General features: G+C 42.6%; 1 protein-coding gene across 2 annotated transcripts in view; it reads right to left on the bottom strand.

Moving 5' to 3' along the window:
* MAP3K5 (mitogen-activated protein kinase kinase kinase 5) overlaps nucleotides 1-11,082 on the bottom strand; it is a 280,602-nt gene extending 269,520 nt beyond the window's left edge. For both annotated transcript variants that reach the window (XM_074187670.1, XM_074187671.1), the window contains exon 1: nucleotides 10,614-11,082. In XM_074187670.1, the coding sequence (XP_074043771.1) occupies nucleotides 10,614-11,067 (454 nt within the window). In that variant the 5' untranslated portion in view covers nucleotides 11,068-11,082. The remainder of the gene's footprint in view (nucleotides 1-10,613) is intronic.
* Between the last annotated feature and the right edge of the window lie 1,731 nt (nucleotides 11,083-12,813).

Below are 12,813 nucleotides of genomic sequence, written 5' to 3' on the forward strand. Positions count from 1 at the left end.
GGCCCTGGAGTCAGGAGTACCTGGGTTCAAATCCGGTCTTAGACACTTAATGATTACCTAACTGTGTGGCCTTGGGCAAGCCACTTAACCCCATTTGCCTTCCAAAAACCTAAAAAATAAAAAAAGAAGACCTAGGTTCTATCACATATTGACTGTGTGAACTTGGCCAAGTCACATAACCTCTTAGTATCCCCAGGTGCCACTAAACTACAAAGTATCGGTATGATAGAGTACCAATAAGTACTGGCAGAAGAAGTTTCCTTACTGTGAATGAAATCAGAAATCTGGACCAAAAACAAGTCTTTCATAACCCTAATGATGAGATGTTTAACTAAAAATAGATTCCTTTATAAGGTCCCATGAGGGCAGATAGGAAACCACACCATAAGATTAGGAACAACAGGCTACACTTCCACAGATGACCTATAAAAATCAGGACAGTGTTTTTAAGAGAGACTCAAAAGGGGAATTCAATTCCTGATAAGACTTGCAGAAGCTGAAAGACACATGGAGCTGGGACTGTCAAAATATGAGCAGAGGCAACCTCCGCAAAGAAAGGAACCAGAACTCTAAGACTAAAGCTGCTTGGGCATATCAGCTGGCAGCTAGGTGACAAAGTGGAGGGAGTGCCAGACCTAGAGTCAGGAAGAATTATCTTCTTGACTTCAAATCTAGTCTCAGACACTTACCAGGCAAGTCAAGGAGTTCCCTCCTATACCTTTGCACCTTCCTTTTTTTGTCTCTATATACTATATATACACTTAGTATAGAGAGAAATTAACTATGCTGAAATATACAGATATGCACATTTGCTATATTTTTACATATATATATATATGTATACACACATATACACACACACTTAGCCTTTGATAGTTTGTGAGTTTACTATAAAGTTGTAACATAATGACTGAATGAAGAAGGTACATTTCCAAAGAAAGATAGTTCATTCCCTTCATTTTACAGAAGAAACTAAGGGAGAGAGAGGTTAAGGAATTTCTCTAAGATCACACAATAAGTTGTTGCCAGAATACTGTCTCTAGCTTAAGTTTAAGACTAGAAAATAGAGAGAAAAATGATAGTATTAAATTCTTTAATACTAGCTCCCAGAACAGAGAAAGAATATTTATACCAGGAAATCTTTTGGAGCAATGAGGGAGACTTATTTTAACAACAAATCAGAAATGGGGTGAGGAAGGGGCAAATAAAAATGAATGAACAGCCCTGCAATTATAGAAATAATTCCATATCAATGCACTCCTTATTTTCCACCCCACATCTTTATCTAATCAGGCTGCCTATCTTACTCCTATTCTCAACTCTGGCAGGACAGTGCTTAAAGCTGGTGTGTTGACCCATCTACTCTCATTTTTTCCCCTTGGTTAATTAACAAGTTGTGAATCTGGGAACCAGTCGGCTAGAACTATATAGTCTAGACCACTATAGCAGAGATTTGCTAAAAGGGTGACAGGAGGGAATCAAAACTCTGATCCTGGCCTCAGTAGCTTTATCTACTCTTTCCTGGCCAGCATTTTTTGGCTTATCACTTTATCACAACACTTGGGTTTCCTGTTTTTTACCAATTTTTTTTTAACTAAGAGAAGGTGAAGAATGAAGGTGGTGATTATCCAGAAACATCCTTGGGAAGCCAAAGATCACTTCTACAGATGAGCCCCCAAACCCTCTTCCCAAAAGATTTCTTCTTTCTCTTTCTCAATATTCATACCAGTCTACCATAGGCACCAGTTGAAATGGGAAACTGGTTGGGCTGAATTCTGGGCTGAATATCATCAAACTCCTCTCCTTTTAATTCAATAGGGAAAGAACTAAAGCTAAAAAACCTATACCAAGAATTATGGGATCTCTCGCCTCTCTGCAGAGGTAAAAAAAGGAAGAAGAGGGAGGGAGGATTGATGGGGGGGATGGAGTGATGTATTCACTGTCAGACACAGTGACTGTATCAATTCTTAACTGCTGCTGTGATTGTAGTTGTTATTATAAAGGAATGGCTCAATTCCAAAGGGACCACATGGGGCAGGGAGTAATTGGAGAAATCAGTCAGTCAGCAAGCATTTATTAAGTTTTTGTTAGATGCTATATCCTGTGCTAAGTGATGGGGATAGAAAGAAAGACCAAAACAGATCCCACTCTCAAAGAGTTTTGTGTATAAGTACATATATGGGTGTGTGTGTGTGTGTTCGTGTGTGTGCCTGTATACATATGTATTACATATGTATATACAACTTATATAGGACATATCTACCTTTGCAGAAGATCCATTGGGGTAGACAGGAAGTAATTTCAGAGAGGGATAGCATTCCAAGGATAGCAATAGCCAACACAAAGGTATGACAACAGGAAACGGAGTTTCTAGTGGTCCAGGAACTACAAATAGTCACCTAACTGAATGACAGTATATAAAGGAATGAAGTATAGAAAGACTGGAAAGTAGGTTATGAAGAGCTTTAAATGGTGGGGGATTTTATATATAACTCTGTTGATAACAGGAAGCCACTGGAGCTCACGAAGAACAAGGCTGATACAGCCAAATCCACTATTTAGAAAAATTAGTCAAGCCATTAAAGTGAAAAATAAATTGGAATGGGAAGAAATGAGATAGGGAGACTACTTAGAAAGCTGGAAAAGATACCTTAGTTCATCTAGTTCAGCCCCCTAATTTTTAGGAGAAATTGAAGCCCAGGGAGGTTAAAGTGACTGGAAAATACTACAAATAATAATAATTTTATCCTCGCTTTATAGTCAAGGAAACTGGGACAGAGGTGAAGTGATTTTTCCTGAAGTCATATAGGGGAAGGAGGGGAATGGAGGGGAGGGGAGGTAACAGAAAAGTGTTTCTTCAACTACTATGTGCCAACACAGTACTAAGCATTTTGCTAATATTATCTCATTTAATCCACACAAAACCTCTGGGATTTCGGTGCTACTATTACTCCCATTTTACAGTTTAGAAAACTAAGGCAGACTTGCCCAGGGTCTGAGACAAAATTTCATATTAGGTCTTCCTGTCTTCAGCTCCAATGGTCTACCCAAAGGCCTCTAATGGCAGAATTGAGATCTGAACCTATAAATCTGACACTCTTTCAATTGTTCTCTGTAGCTTTCACAGATATACAAGATAATTTTAGGAGGAAGATAGCATAAAGAACTAAGAGGAAAAGAATGAAACCTAAGCAGAGAATAGTATCCAAGTTGAGTCATGAAACAAACTGAGGTTTCTAAGGAGTAAAGGTAATAGAACGCTTAGCATAGTATCTAGTCTCTAGTAAATGCTTAATAAAATCTATTGATTGATGATTGATTGAAGAAGAAATTCCAAGTCTGGGAAACATGATGCGAGATGGAAGGATCAGTCCACAGAATAGAAAGTAGGTCAATCTGGCTTTGAATATAGGAAGGGAAATAGTTAATTCTATTCTTGCCCCTCAGAGAAGGAAATGGCAAACCATTCTAGTATCTATGCCAAGTCCATGGGGTCATGTTGAGTTGGGCAAAATTGGACCACAACAATTCTTGTCCTTTCCTGAACCTCTATTTAGGCCAGAAGCTTGGTTTACAGACAGGTAACTATCTTGACCTTTAAGATTAAGCATTTTAAATTTTGTGAGTATGTCACAGACCCATCTGACATTCTTACAGGGTCTTTAGAAACTTTCTCTGAATCATGGTGTTTTTTAAAATTCATAATTGAAGGAAACACTAAATTTCAGTTAGAGATTAAGAAAAATAACTCATTTTTTCACATCACAATTTCACAGAGCAATGATAACTGCCCCCCAGATCACTAAGGGGTCCAAGAACTCCAGCTTCAAGTGAAGTTCAGCTCCTTCACCTCTAATTAAACCTACTCCTTATAGCTCTAAATGGCTGCATATTTCACATCCCTCCATCAACCTATCACTGGTAGTGTTTTCCCCCACTGCTAGGAACTGACTGCCTTTTCCAGTTTCAGAGCTCACACTCCAACTCCTGGCAGGCTTTCCTTCTCCCCATTGGAAGAGCTGGAAAGACTAACGTTGCATGTGCCTAATTACCATCTCACACCTGCTACTGACCCAGCTGCCAATTATTCACTTCCTAATGTTCACAAGTTAATGAATCAATCACTTGGCCTTTGGGTCTCAATCCCCCTTGGCAGCAACTGTCCAAAGATCTAGTTTATAACATTCCAGTATTTTAAATGTACCCAGTACAGAACAATGTTACTTCCACTCATGGTAGAGAAGGGGCTTGGTATCATTGGAGTGGGCCAAGGTAGAGAAAAAAGGGAGGAGAGCTGTGTGCAGACATGAGAATAATGCAGTGAGAGACAGGTATTCTCTCTCTCTCTCTTTTTTTCGCAAGGAAAAAGGGGTTAAGTGGCTTGCCCAAGGCCACACAGCTAGGTAATGATTAAGTGTCTGAGACTGGATCTGAACCCAGGTACTCCTGACTCCAGGGACAGTGCTTTATCCACTATGTCACCTAGCTGCCCCGAGACAGGAATTCTCAAGCCATCTGGACATCCTTTATACATTCTACCCCCTTTTCAGGTTCTAAACAGGTCATAGACTGAAAAAGGTTGGGAAACACCAAACTAATTGACCCCAGGGCCTTTTAAAAACACTTGTAGCAAGGAATATAATTTCCTTCCTGCATGCATCATTGTGGTGATTTTTGTTTTTACAATATGATTAATTACCAAGGTAGAAAAATTTACTTTTTTTTAACATGAATGTTTGCTATTGTGAAATGTTTATATCATGCTTTTATGTTATACAGTGCTTAATTCTGCCAAGTAATGACTTTACTATGTTAAATATTCTCTTGACACTCATGCTCTCTATTACTATCCTTATCTTCCAAGGAACTGGCCACACACTGGTTTGAATGGATCTTTGGATGTTGTTGTTAACTAAAAATAAAGTTTAAAAGATATAAATATTCATCTTTTCCCATTAAAAAAGGGTAACTAGAATAATTAAACATGACCCTGTAAACCAGTTTCTGTTCTTTCCCTTCCTCCTCCTATAATAATCCAGCAGACATAATAAATTAGTTTTACAACTCAACATCTCCAGAAAAGGGAGGAAACTAGTAAGTCTGAGCAATTGAGGAGGGAGAATAATGTGTTAGTATCATAACAGGAGATTTCCCTTACAAATTTATGACTCATGATTTTTTTTTTCTTTTCTCTCCCTATACCCTTAATAGAAGCTTAAAATTCACTTATAATTCCAGAGCATAGAAACTCCAATTTGGAAAGGCCCTGAAAGTTATCATCTTAGTCTAACCTGTATCTGAAAAGAAATTCTTAATTATCCTTCAAAAGTGGTCATGCAGTTTCTATTTTGAGAACTTTAGTAATGGGAAACTCACTACTTCTCAAGGCCTCCCAGACCCAATCTCCAGTAAGTCCCTCCAAAACAATACTGACATTTTAAAAGTAATAACAAAAACAACTTCTACCACAGTAGAGAGACACATCTTTTTTATCACAGTCATAACAAATGAAGGTTTTTCTCTCATCAAGCTACAACTGGTCCATAGTTCTAGTGATGCTAAACAAATTTAATTCACAACACAGTCCTTCAGATACCTGAGGGACAGGCCCCCAAACTCCTCCTCTCCAGGATAAAATCTTCATTGTTCCTTCAAGATAAGTGCTCCTTCTCAAACAGAGGTAGTATATTCCCTTTATAAGAATGGGTTAATTGATGAAATATCATAGGTCCTTAGATTTAGGTCCAGGAGGGAACTTAAAGACTATCCGGTCTTACTTTATCATTTTACAGATGAGAAAACTGAAGCCGAGGGAAGTTATGTGACTTCCACAAGATTACAGAGGTAGTAAGTAGCAAGCAGAACTTGGAACTGAACTGAAGTTGTCTGATTCCAAATTTCAGTGGGTTTTCCGCCCCAAGACAAGAGTCATTAAAAGAGTAGGAAACCAGTTAAAAATCTCCTATAATAATTTATATAAAACTTTATTTCAGGGCAGCTATGTGGCACAGTGCTGGACCTGGAGTCAAATAGTTGCATTTTCCTGAATTCAGATTTGGCCTCAGATACTTACAAGCTGTATGACCTGGACAAGTCACTTAATTTTATTGCTTTGGTTTCTTTATCTGTAAAATGAGCTGACGAAGGAAATGGTAAACCACTCCAGGATTTTTGATAAGAAAAACCCAAACGGAGCCATGAAAAGTCAGATATAATCAAACAATAGCAACAAATATATTTAAAAATGCACAAATAAAATTTACTAACTTTACATCCCTGAATCTTCTGGGAATTCTTTTTCCCTTTCTTCCCAAACCAGCAGAATTCTCATTACAGTCTGAGCCTCTAAGATTTCTTCATTTTATACCACCTCTCCAGCCATGATCCCTTTTCCTATTCCTATTCCCTCTATTTCCTATCTATGGCTTCAGGTTAGATGGCAGGTGGCTGAGGTAGGGGCAGGAGAGAAGAGGAAAGGAGGGAAAAAAAAGAAAATGTTTTGCTGGGATAATGAGAAAACTCTGGATATAAAGTCCCCCAGGTTCATATTCCACCTCTGTCATTTAACTGTGTGTTCGTGGACAAGTCTTTTAACCTTTCTGGATCCCAGTTTCCTCATATGCAAAATGAACCAGGCCAAAATTCACGTTTCATAAATTCATAAAATTCAAAATTTCATATAATTCATTAAATACCATGTAGCTATTTTCCTGTATGAAGAGACCAATAGAGAAAGCTTGGTCTGTGCAATGCCAATGATTTTTCCTTAAGCTTTTGGACAGTTTGACTATTGGGCTCCTTTGAGAATCTGATTACCATTGGGTATTTCTTTCTATTGTAGATGTTTAAAAAAATTGTAGAGGCGGGGGCAAAGGATTCAAAAACATAGAATTCTAAAATAGTCTGGATCTAAATCTCCTTCTACAGAAATGTTAGAAATATCCTAGAAAGTCAAGGGCTAACGGGGAATAAAGCCTAGCTTCTCTGATGTTTTTATTAGGAGATTTATATTAAAATATTAAACTCTGAATTTATGGAAAATGAGGACAGGAATTCCTCAGGAGGAGGTGGCACGGATGGCTTGTGACCTGAGTGACAGAAGGAACATATAGATGGATGGATGACAGTATGGATCAAATAAAGTCTAAAGTGTGGGTCCCAGTAAAAGAAGAACAAAAAAAAAGGGTCATGGGCTTGCTTCAGGGACTAGAAGATAGAGGGTTCCCATTTTTCAGAGGGCCAGGGGAAGAGAGAGACCTTGGCTGAAAGCATTTAGCTAATGTTAATAGAAATGAGGGCAGCTAAGTAGCACAGTAGATAAAGTGCAGGGCATGAAGTAAAGAAGAAACACCTTCATGAATTCCAACACAGCCTCAAACACTTAGCTGTATGATCCTATTTGCCTCAGTTTCCTCATCTGTCTAATGAGCTGGATAAAGAAATGGCAAACCACTCCAGTATCTTTGCCAGGAAAACACAAATGGTAGGACATGATTGAACAACAATAATAAATGAAAACAGGTGATTGAATCCTTGAGACTCAATGCAGAAAAAAAAACACAGAGGGTACAGGGTAAAAAATATGCTAAGGAGTTTATATATATTGGATGATTCTTCAAGAGTATCTTGGGAGAAGGCAATGAGGGGGGAAAGAGGGATACTTCTCTCCATTTATGGACACTACTCCAACCTTCCTACCTCTCCCATCCCAGGTCCCATTCCCCAAGAATCACTACTCTGGGGGGGGGGGGGTCCAAGATAGCCAAGAACTGTAGCACAGAACTAGGGAAATCTTGCTTAGGGCTAGGGTACATTGGAGGTGGGATAGGGAATGATATGTTTCTGGCCTCACAAGTTAAAACAATTTCCCACAGAAATGTTTTGTACTTCAAACACATTATAGGTTAAATAGTCTTCTTTAGATATGTGTTCATTTATAACATTCTTTCAATGGGCAAATGAATTCAAAATTCTTAAAAAAAGAACATTCTAAAAAAATTCTAGAAACAAATTATAAATACTTATGAAAGCAAGGTGGTCTCAGCTAAACATTTAATTTCCTCAGGACAAAAACGCTGTACTCTTCATATAGCAGGCTAGGCCCTAGATAAATCTCTGTTGAATAATTTAGAACACAGCCCATTTGTAAATTGTACATCATGCATATGGAGAAAGTATGGTGTTTCTAACTATTCACTGAATTCTACTGAATAAAATGTTTGTTACCATGGCATTTCCTGTCTCTATAATGATATTTTCTTAAACATGTAAATATGGAAAATTTCCTTGAAACCAATAATATAGCAGGAGTTTCAACATAAAAGCTAAAAAAAATAATGATGAAATAACTTTGAATTCTGGCAGGAAAGATGTTGGAAAAGAAAACAGATGACACTGTAAAATGATACTTGTTCCAAAAAGAATGAAAGTTGCACCTCTTAAAAATTACAAGTTTGATAATAGTTTTAAAAAATTACAAAAATTGAACTAAAATGACAGAAAAATTAGAATGGTAGTTAAATAATATTCACATAGGGGAAAAACAACTATTTTTAAAAATAGTCCCTTATATTTAAAGAATGTACTTATGCAAGTAAATAAAAGGCAATCCATTAATTTTTTCTCCAATTTTGCAAAACAGGAAATATAGCTAGTCTTCCTCTAAGAGTAATACAAGGCATGTCTGCACTTCCATAAAATACTTCTAAATTATAATTAGCATTATATTAAGAATGACTGTAATTTAAATTCTAGCCGTCATACTGCCTTTGCTGGACTTCTTTAGAACTGCAGATTCAACTTTCAAGTTCAAGAGAGCTGATGTTTTCAAAAAAAGCATTAAAGTGGGTTATTTATTATCTCAATTCCACCATTCTGTCTTCACCATGGGTAAATCACTTCACCCTCAGTTTTTTCATCTGACAAATGAGACAGAACTAGGGAAAGGCCCCCTTCCAGCTTTAACCTAACCATTTAATAATACATTCCTGTAATACATCCCAAGTTGGAACAAAGAAAACCATTTCCCATAGAAATACTGTAGGATTCTACACTTCAAACATATTAAGGCTGAATAATGAGTCTATGATGCTAATGGATACAGTCTCTTTGCGCTTAGCAATAACTATCAATCAGTATTTGGTAGAATATTAGTAATAAAAATAATCTCATTAAGATTAGTTTAGGAGTTAAGTTTAAGGAGAATATAAAGTAGAAACTGATTTTTAAATCACCTAATACTAAATATAGCAAAAAATGTCCTTTCCTGTTCTGCAGTACTTTAGTTACTTCTTCACTATTTTCCAAATTGTTCCAAATAAAAGTTAGAATTTTTTTTTCTTTTTAAGGTTTGTGTAACTTAGCTAACCAGTTATAATGCATGTATATTCAGTTCTGCAGGCTGGTTCTCTAACAAATACTAGAACCAGAAAGACCTAGTTTTATTCAGTCTGTCTTTTCTAGGATGAAGTTTTTTTTCCCCTTATTTTTGAACTATTGAGACATCAGAGGTGGCTGAATTCCAAGACTGACATAAGCACCCTTCAGGTGTTTTTGAAGAGGCTGAATGGAAAGACAGGCCTGAAAACAAGACAAGAATCTAAAGCCTTTTATGTAAGCACAGAGACTAGGTACTTACAATACTGAAATTGCCTTAATCAGATTTTAACTCACAGATACATTAATGTAAACATAGGGGTTGACACGCTGGACAATGTAATGATGTTCAAAGGTTCACAGGAGGCAAATTCCATGTACACTTTCCTGAAATACTCCGAATATTTCAGTTTATCAAGAGGTGGCAAATAGCTTCAGTCATTAAACAAATCCCCCAACTCTCAAACTGCTGTAGCAGGTGTTAGAATAGCAAATAAAATTATTTTTGTAAGGGTTTATGGTAGCAACTGTTTAGGGCTCAATTTTATCTCATCTGGGTCCTCATGATAGTCATCAACGTTTTAAACAAAGTGTAAATTGATACCTGTTCCAAAATGCAGTACACACTGTTTGGCCCAACACCAGGTTCTCTCCCCCGACCCCAACAATGTAACAAAGACAATAGAAAACTTCAGCGTTTGTTACAATGTCATAACTGCCCTAGAGAGCAAACTTGGAAAACTCAAGTAAGTGGGGTGGCTAAAATGTAATCAAAACTCAAGGTAAAATGAGACGGGAAGGAAAAAAAAGTCTTCAATACAAGCATCCAGGTGGGTGCTGTCAGTGAAGTCAAGTCTATGTGGGTCGGATGGAGATACCCCAAATTTAGAGGAAAGGGCGTCGAGAGGAGGAAACGTCTATTGAAACCCAAAGAAATAGTGAGATCAACGGCAAAGATGGGGATAGAAGTGAGGGGAGAAAACTCAATTAGGAATCCCAGGGCGAAAACAGGTTGGTAGAGAGCAAAAGCTCACCTCAACTTCAGGATCCTAGGGTCGCCCGGGAGGAGAAAATGAGAGCTCCCTCTCTGACATTCCCAAGGAAGGGAGAAACGCCCCCCTCCCCTCAGGCGCTACGTTAACACCCCAGGGGGGCACCTCTCTGTAGAGGGACCAGAAGCCGCTCAAGCCAAAGGGGGAAAAAAATAAAGTGGGGGCGGGGAGGCGAGGGGCAGCTACCTGCGTTGTAGAAGCGGTCCAGCACGGCGGTCTCCCCGAAGTCCAGCTTGCCGAAATGCAGGGTCTCCAGCGCAGCGCCCACCGCCTCGCACGCCTCCCGCAGGCACTGCAGGGCCTCGCTCTCCGCCGCCACCAGCTGCCCCTGGCTCGCTTCGTTGATCACATAGGCGACGGTGGTTCTGCGGCCGCCGCCCGCGTTGCCCCGACTTCGGGGGGCGCTCGGGGCGCCGGGGGCAAGCGCGGCGGCCGAGATGCCCCCCGGGCAGGGGGCAGAGGCGCCGCCGCTCTCCACGTTCCAGAAGCTGCCGGCGGGCGGCGGCGGCGGCGGACCCCCCTCGGCCGCCGCTGCCCCTCCGGCCCTCCGGCCGCCGCCGCCCTCCGGGGAGGCGCACAAGCCCGGGGGGCTGAACGGGGGCACGGGGAACGTGATGCCCTGGCCGTCCTCCGCGCTCATCTCCGGCAGGGGCTGGGCGGCGGCGTCCCCCGCCCAGCCGCCCCGTCCGGCGGGCCGCAGCTCGGGGCTGCTCCGCGCCCGCCGGGCTAGGCTGCTCCCATCTCGCGCGGCGCCCTCCCCGCCGCCGCGGCGCCGCCGCCTCTCGGCTCTCTCCCCCGCGGGGCCGCCGCTGGCCGGCGGCGCGTCTGCCCGCCCGGGCGCCTCCGTGGCCGCGTTTCTCGCTCGGAGCGGAGGGGAAGGCAGGCAGCGGGGCGCTAAGCTCCGGGGGCTCGGCGCGGCCGCCTCGGCATAACGCCGCCCCGCCGTGCGCTCCCGCCCCGCCGCCGCGCTGCCCGGGGCCGCGGGGGGCTCGGCGTCCTCCGGAGAGCCACCTGGCCGGCACCCGCCCCGGCCCAGCACACCGCGCCAGCCGCTGCGGCCCGCAGGACCCGCCTCCCTAGTCAGCTGCGCCTTCCTCCTCCTCCCCTCCGCTCTTCCGATCGCGGCGGCCGCCTCGTCCGGGCGCGGGGCCGGCAGCGGGGGCCGCCTTCCAGCCGCCGGTCCCCTGCGCTCGCCCCTGGGCAGGAGCGCCGAGAGTCGGGGCCGGCCCCGGGGGGCGGGCGCTGCCGGGCAGCCCGACACCCCGAGGTGAAAGCCGCGGCTCCGCGCAGCGCCGGCGGGGCTCGGGGTGGCCCCTTCCTGGGCTCAGTAAACAAGTCACTTCGCCCAGCGGGGGGGCGGAAGCGCCCGCAAAAAACTCTCTTTTGCGTTACTAAAGTCGTTTTTTGGTTTTGCTTTCTTGCTACCTTGGTCCCCGCGGCCCGCGGCGCCCTCCTCCGGCTCCTGGGGAGCTCTGCGCCCCGCTTGTGGCTGGGACGCCCTGGCCCGAGACCTCGTTCGGAGGGGGCTGAGCTCCGGGGAGGGCCTGGGCCGGCCCGAGGCTCCTGCGCAATGGAGCTGAGCCTGGGGTCCTGGGCCCAGCGTGCGGACCGGCTGGGAACCTGGGGAGGGGAAGGTTGGGAATCAACGTTCCTGGCCGTCCACAAAGGACCCTCGCGACAATCCTGCAAAACAAATCCTATTATCCCCATTTCACAGTAGAGGAAACTGAGGCAGAGAGGTTAAGGGATTTAGTCAGGTTGGAGTAACTAATAAGTGCTTAAACCTGGATTTGGCCCGGAGCTGTGGGTGCCTCTAGGTGGACCCCTTCTCGGATTGTTTTAAGGTAAATAAAATAAAAGCAGGAGCAGCTAGCTGACTCAGTGGATAGAGCACCAGAGTTCAAATCCGACCTCAGACACTTAATAATGACCTAGCTGTGTGGCCTTGGGCAAGACACTTAACCCCATTTGCCTTGCAAAAAAAAAAAACAACCCTAAAATAAAATAAAAGCATACAAGGAATTCAATTGAATTAAAAGTATTAATGCATCCATATGTGTGTGTGTAGAGTTCAGAGACTCACAGACATCATGAATTCCAAAGTCCTTTCTAACTTTTTAATTGCCTTCAGTTGTTGTGGCTTTCCATAAAGACCAGGCACTCCTTGGTCTGAAGATTCCCTAGTTAATCCTAAATTAGGAAATGCTGTCAGCACTCAAGCTAAGACTGAACATGTGCCTGTTGATACTCTAGTTCCAACAATGGAGGGGAATACCTGCTATTAGGTTGTAATTTATTCAGGAGGCTAGCATAGGAACAGAGCTAATTCCCTCTTAGAATATTTATAATGTATCATTGACCCTGGGAAAAGCATTGGAGTGCACCT

This window comes from Macrotis lagotis, chromosome 5 (genome assembly GCF_037893015.1).
Source record: "Macrotis lagotis isolate mMagLag1 chromosome 5, bilby.v1.9.chrom.fasta, whole genome shotgun sequence".
Lineage (NCBI taxonomy): Eukaryota > Metazoa > Chordata > Mammalia > Peramelemorphia > Peramelidae > Macrotis > Macrotis lagotis.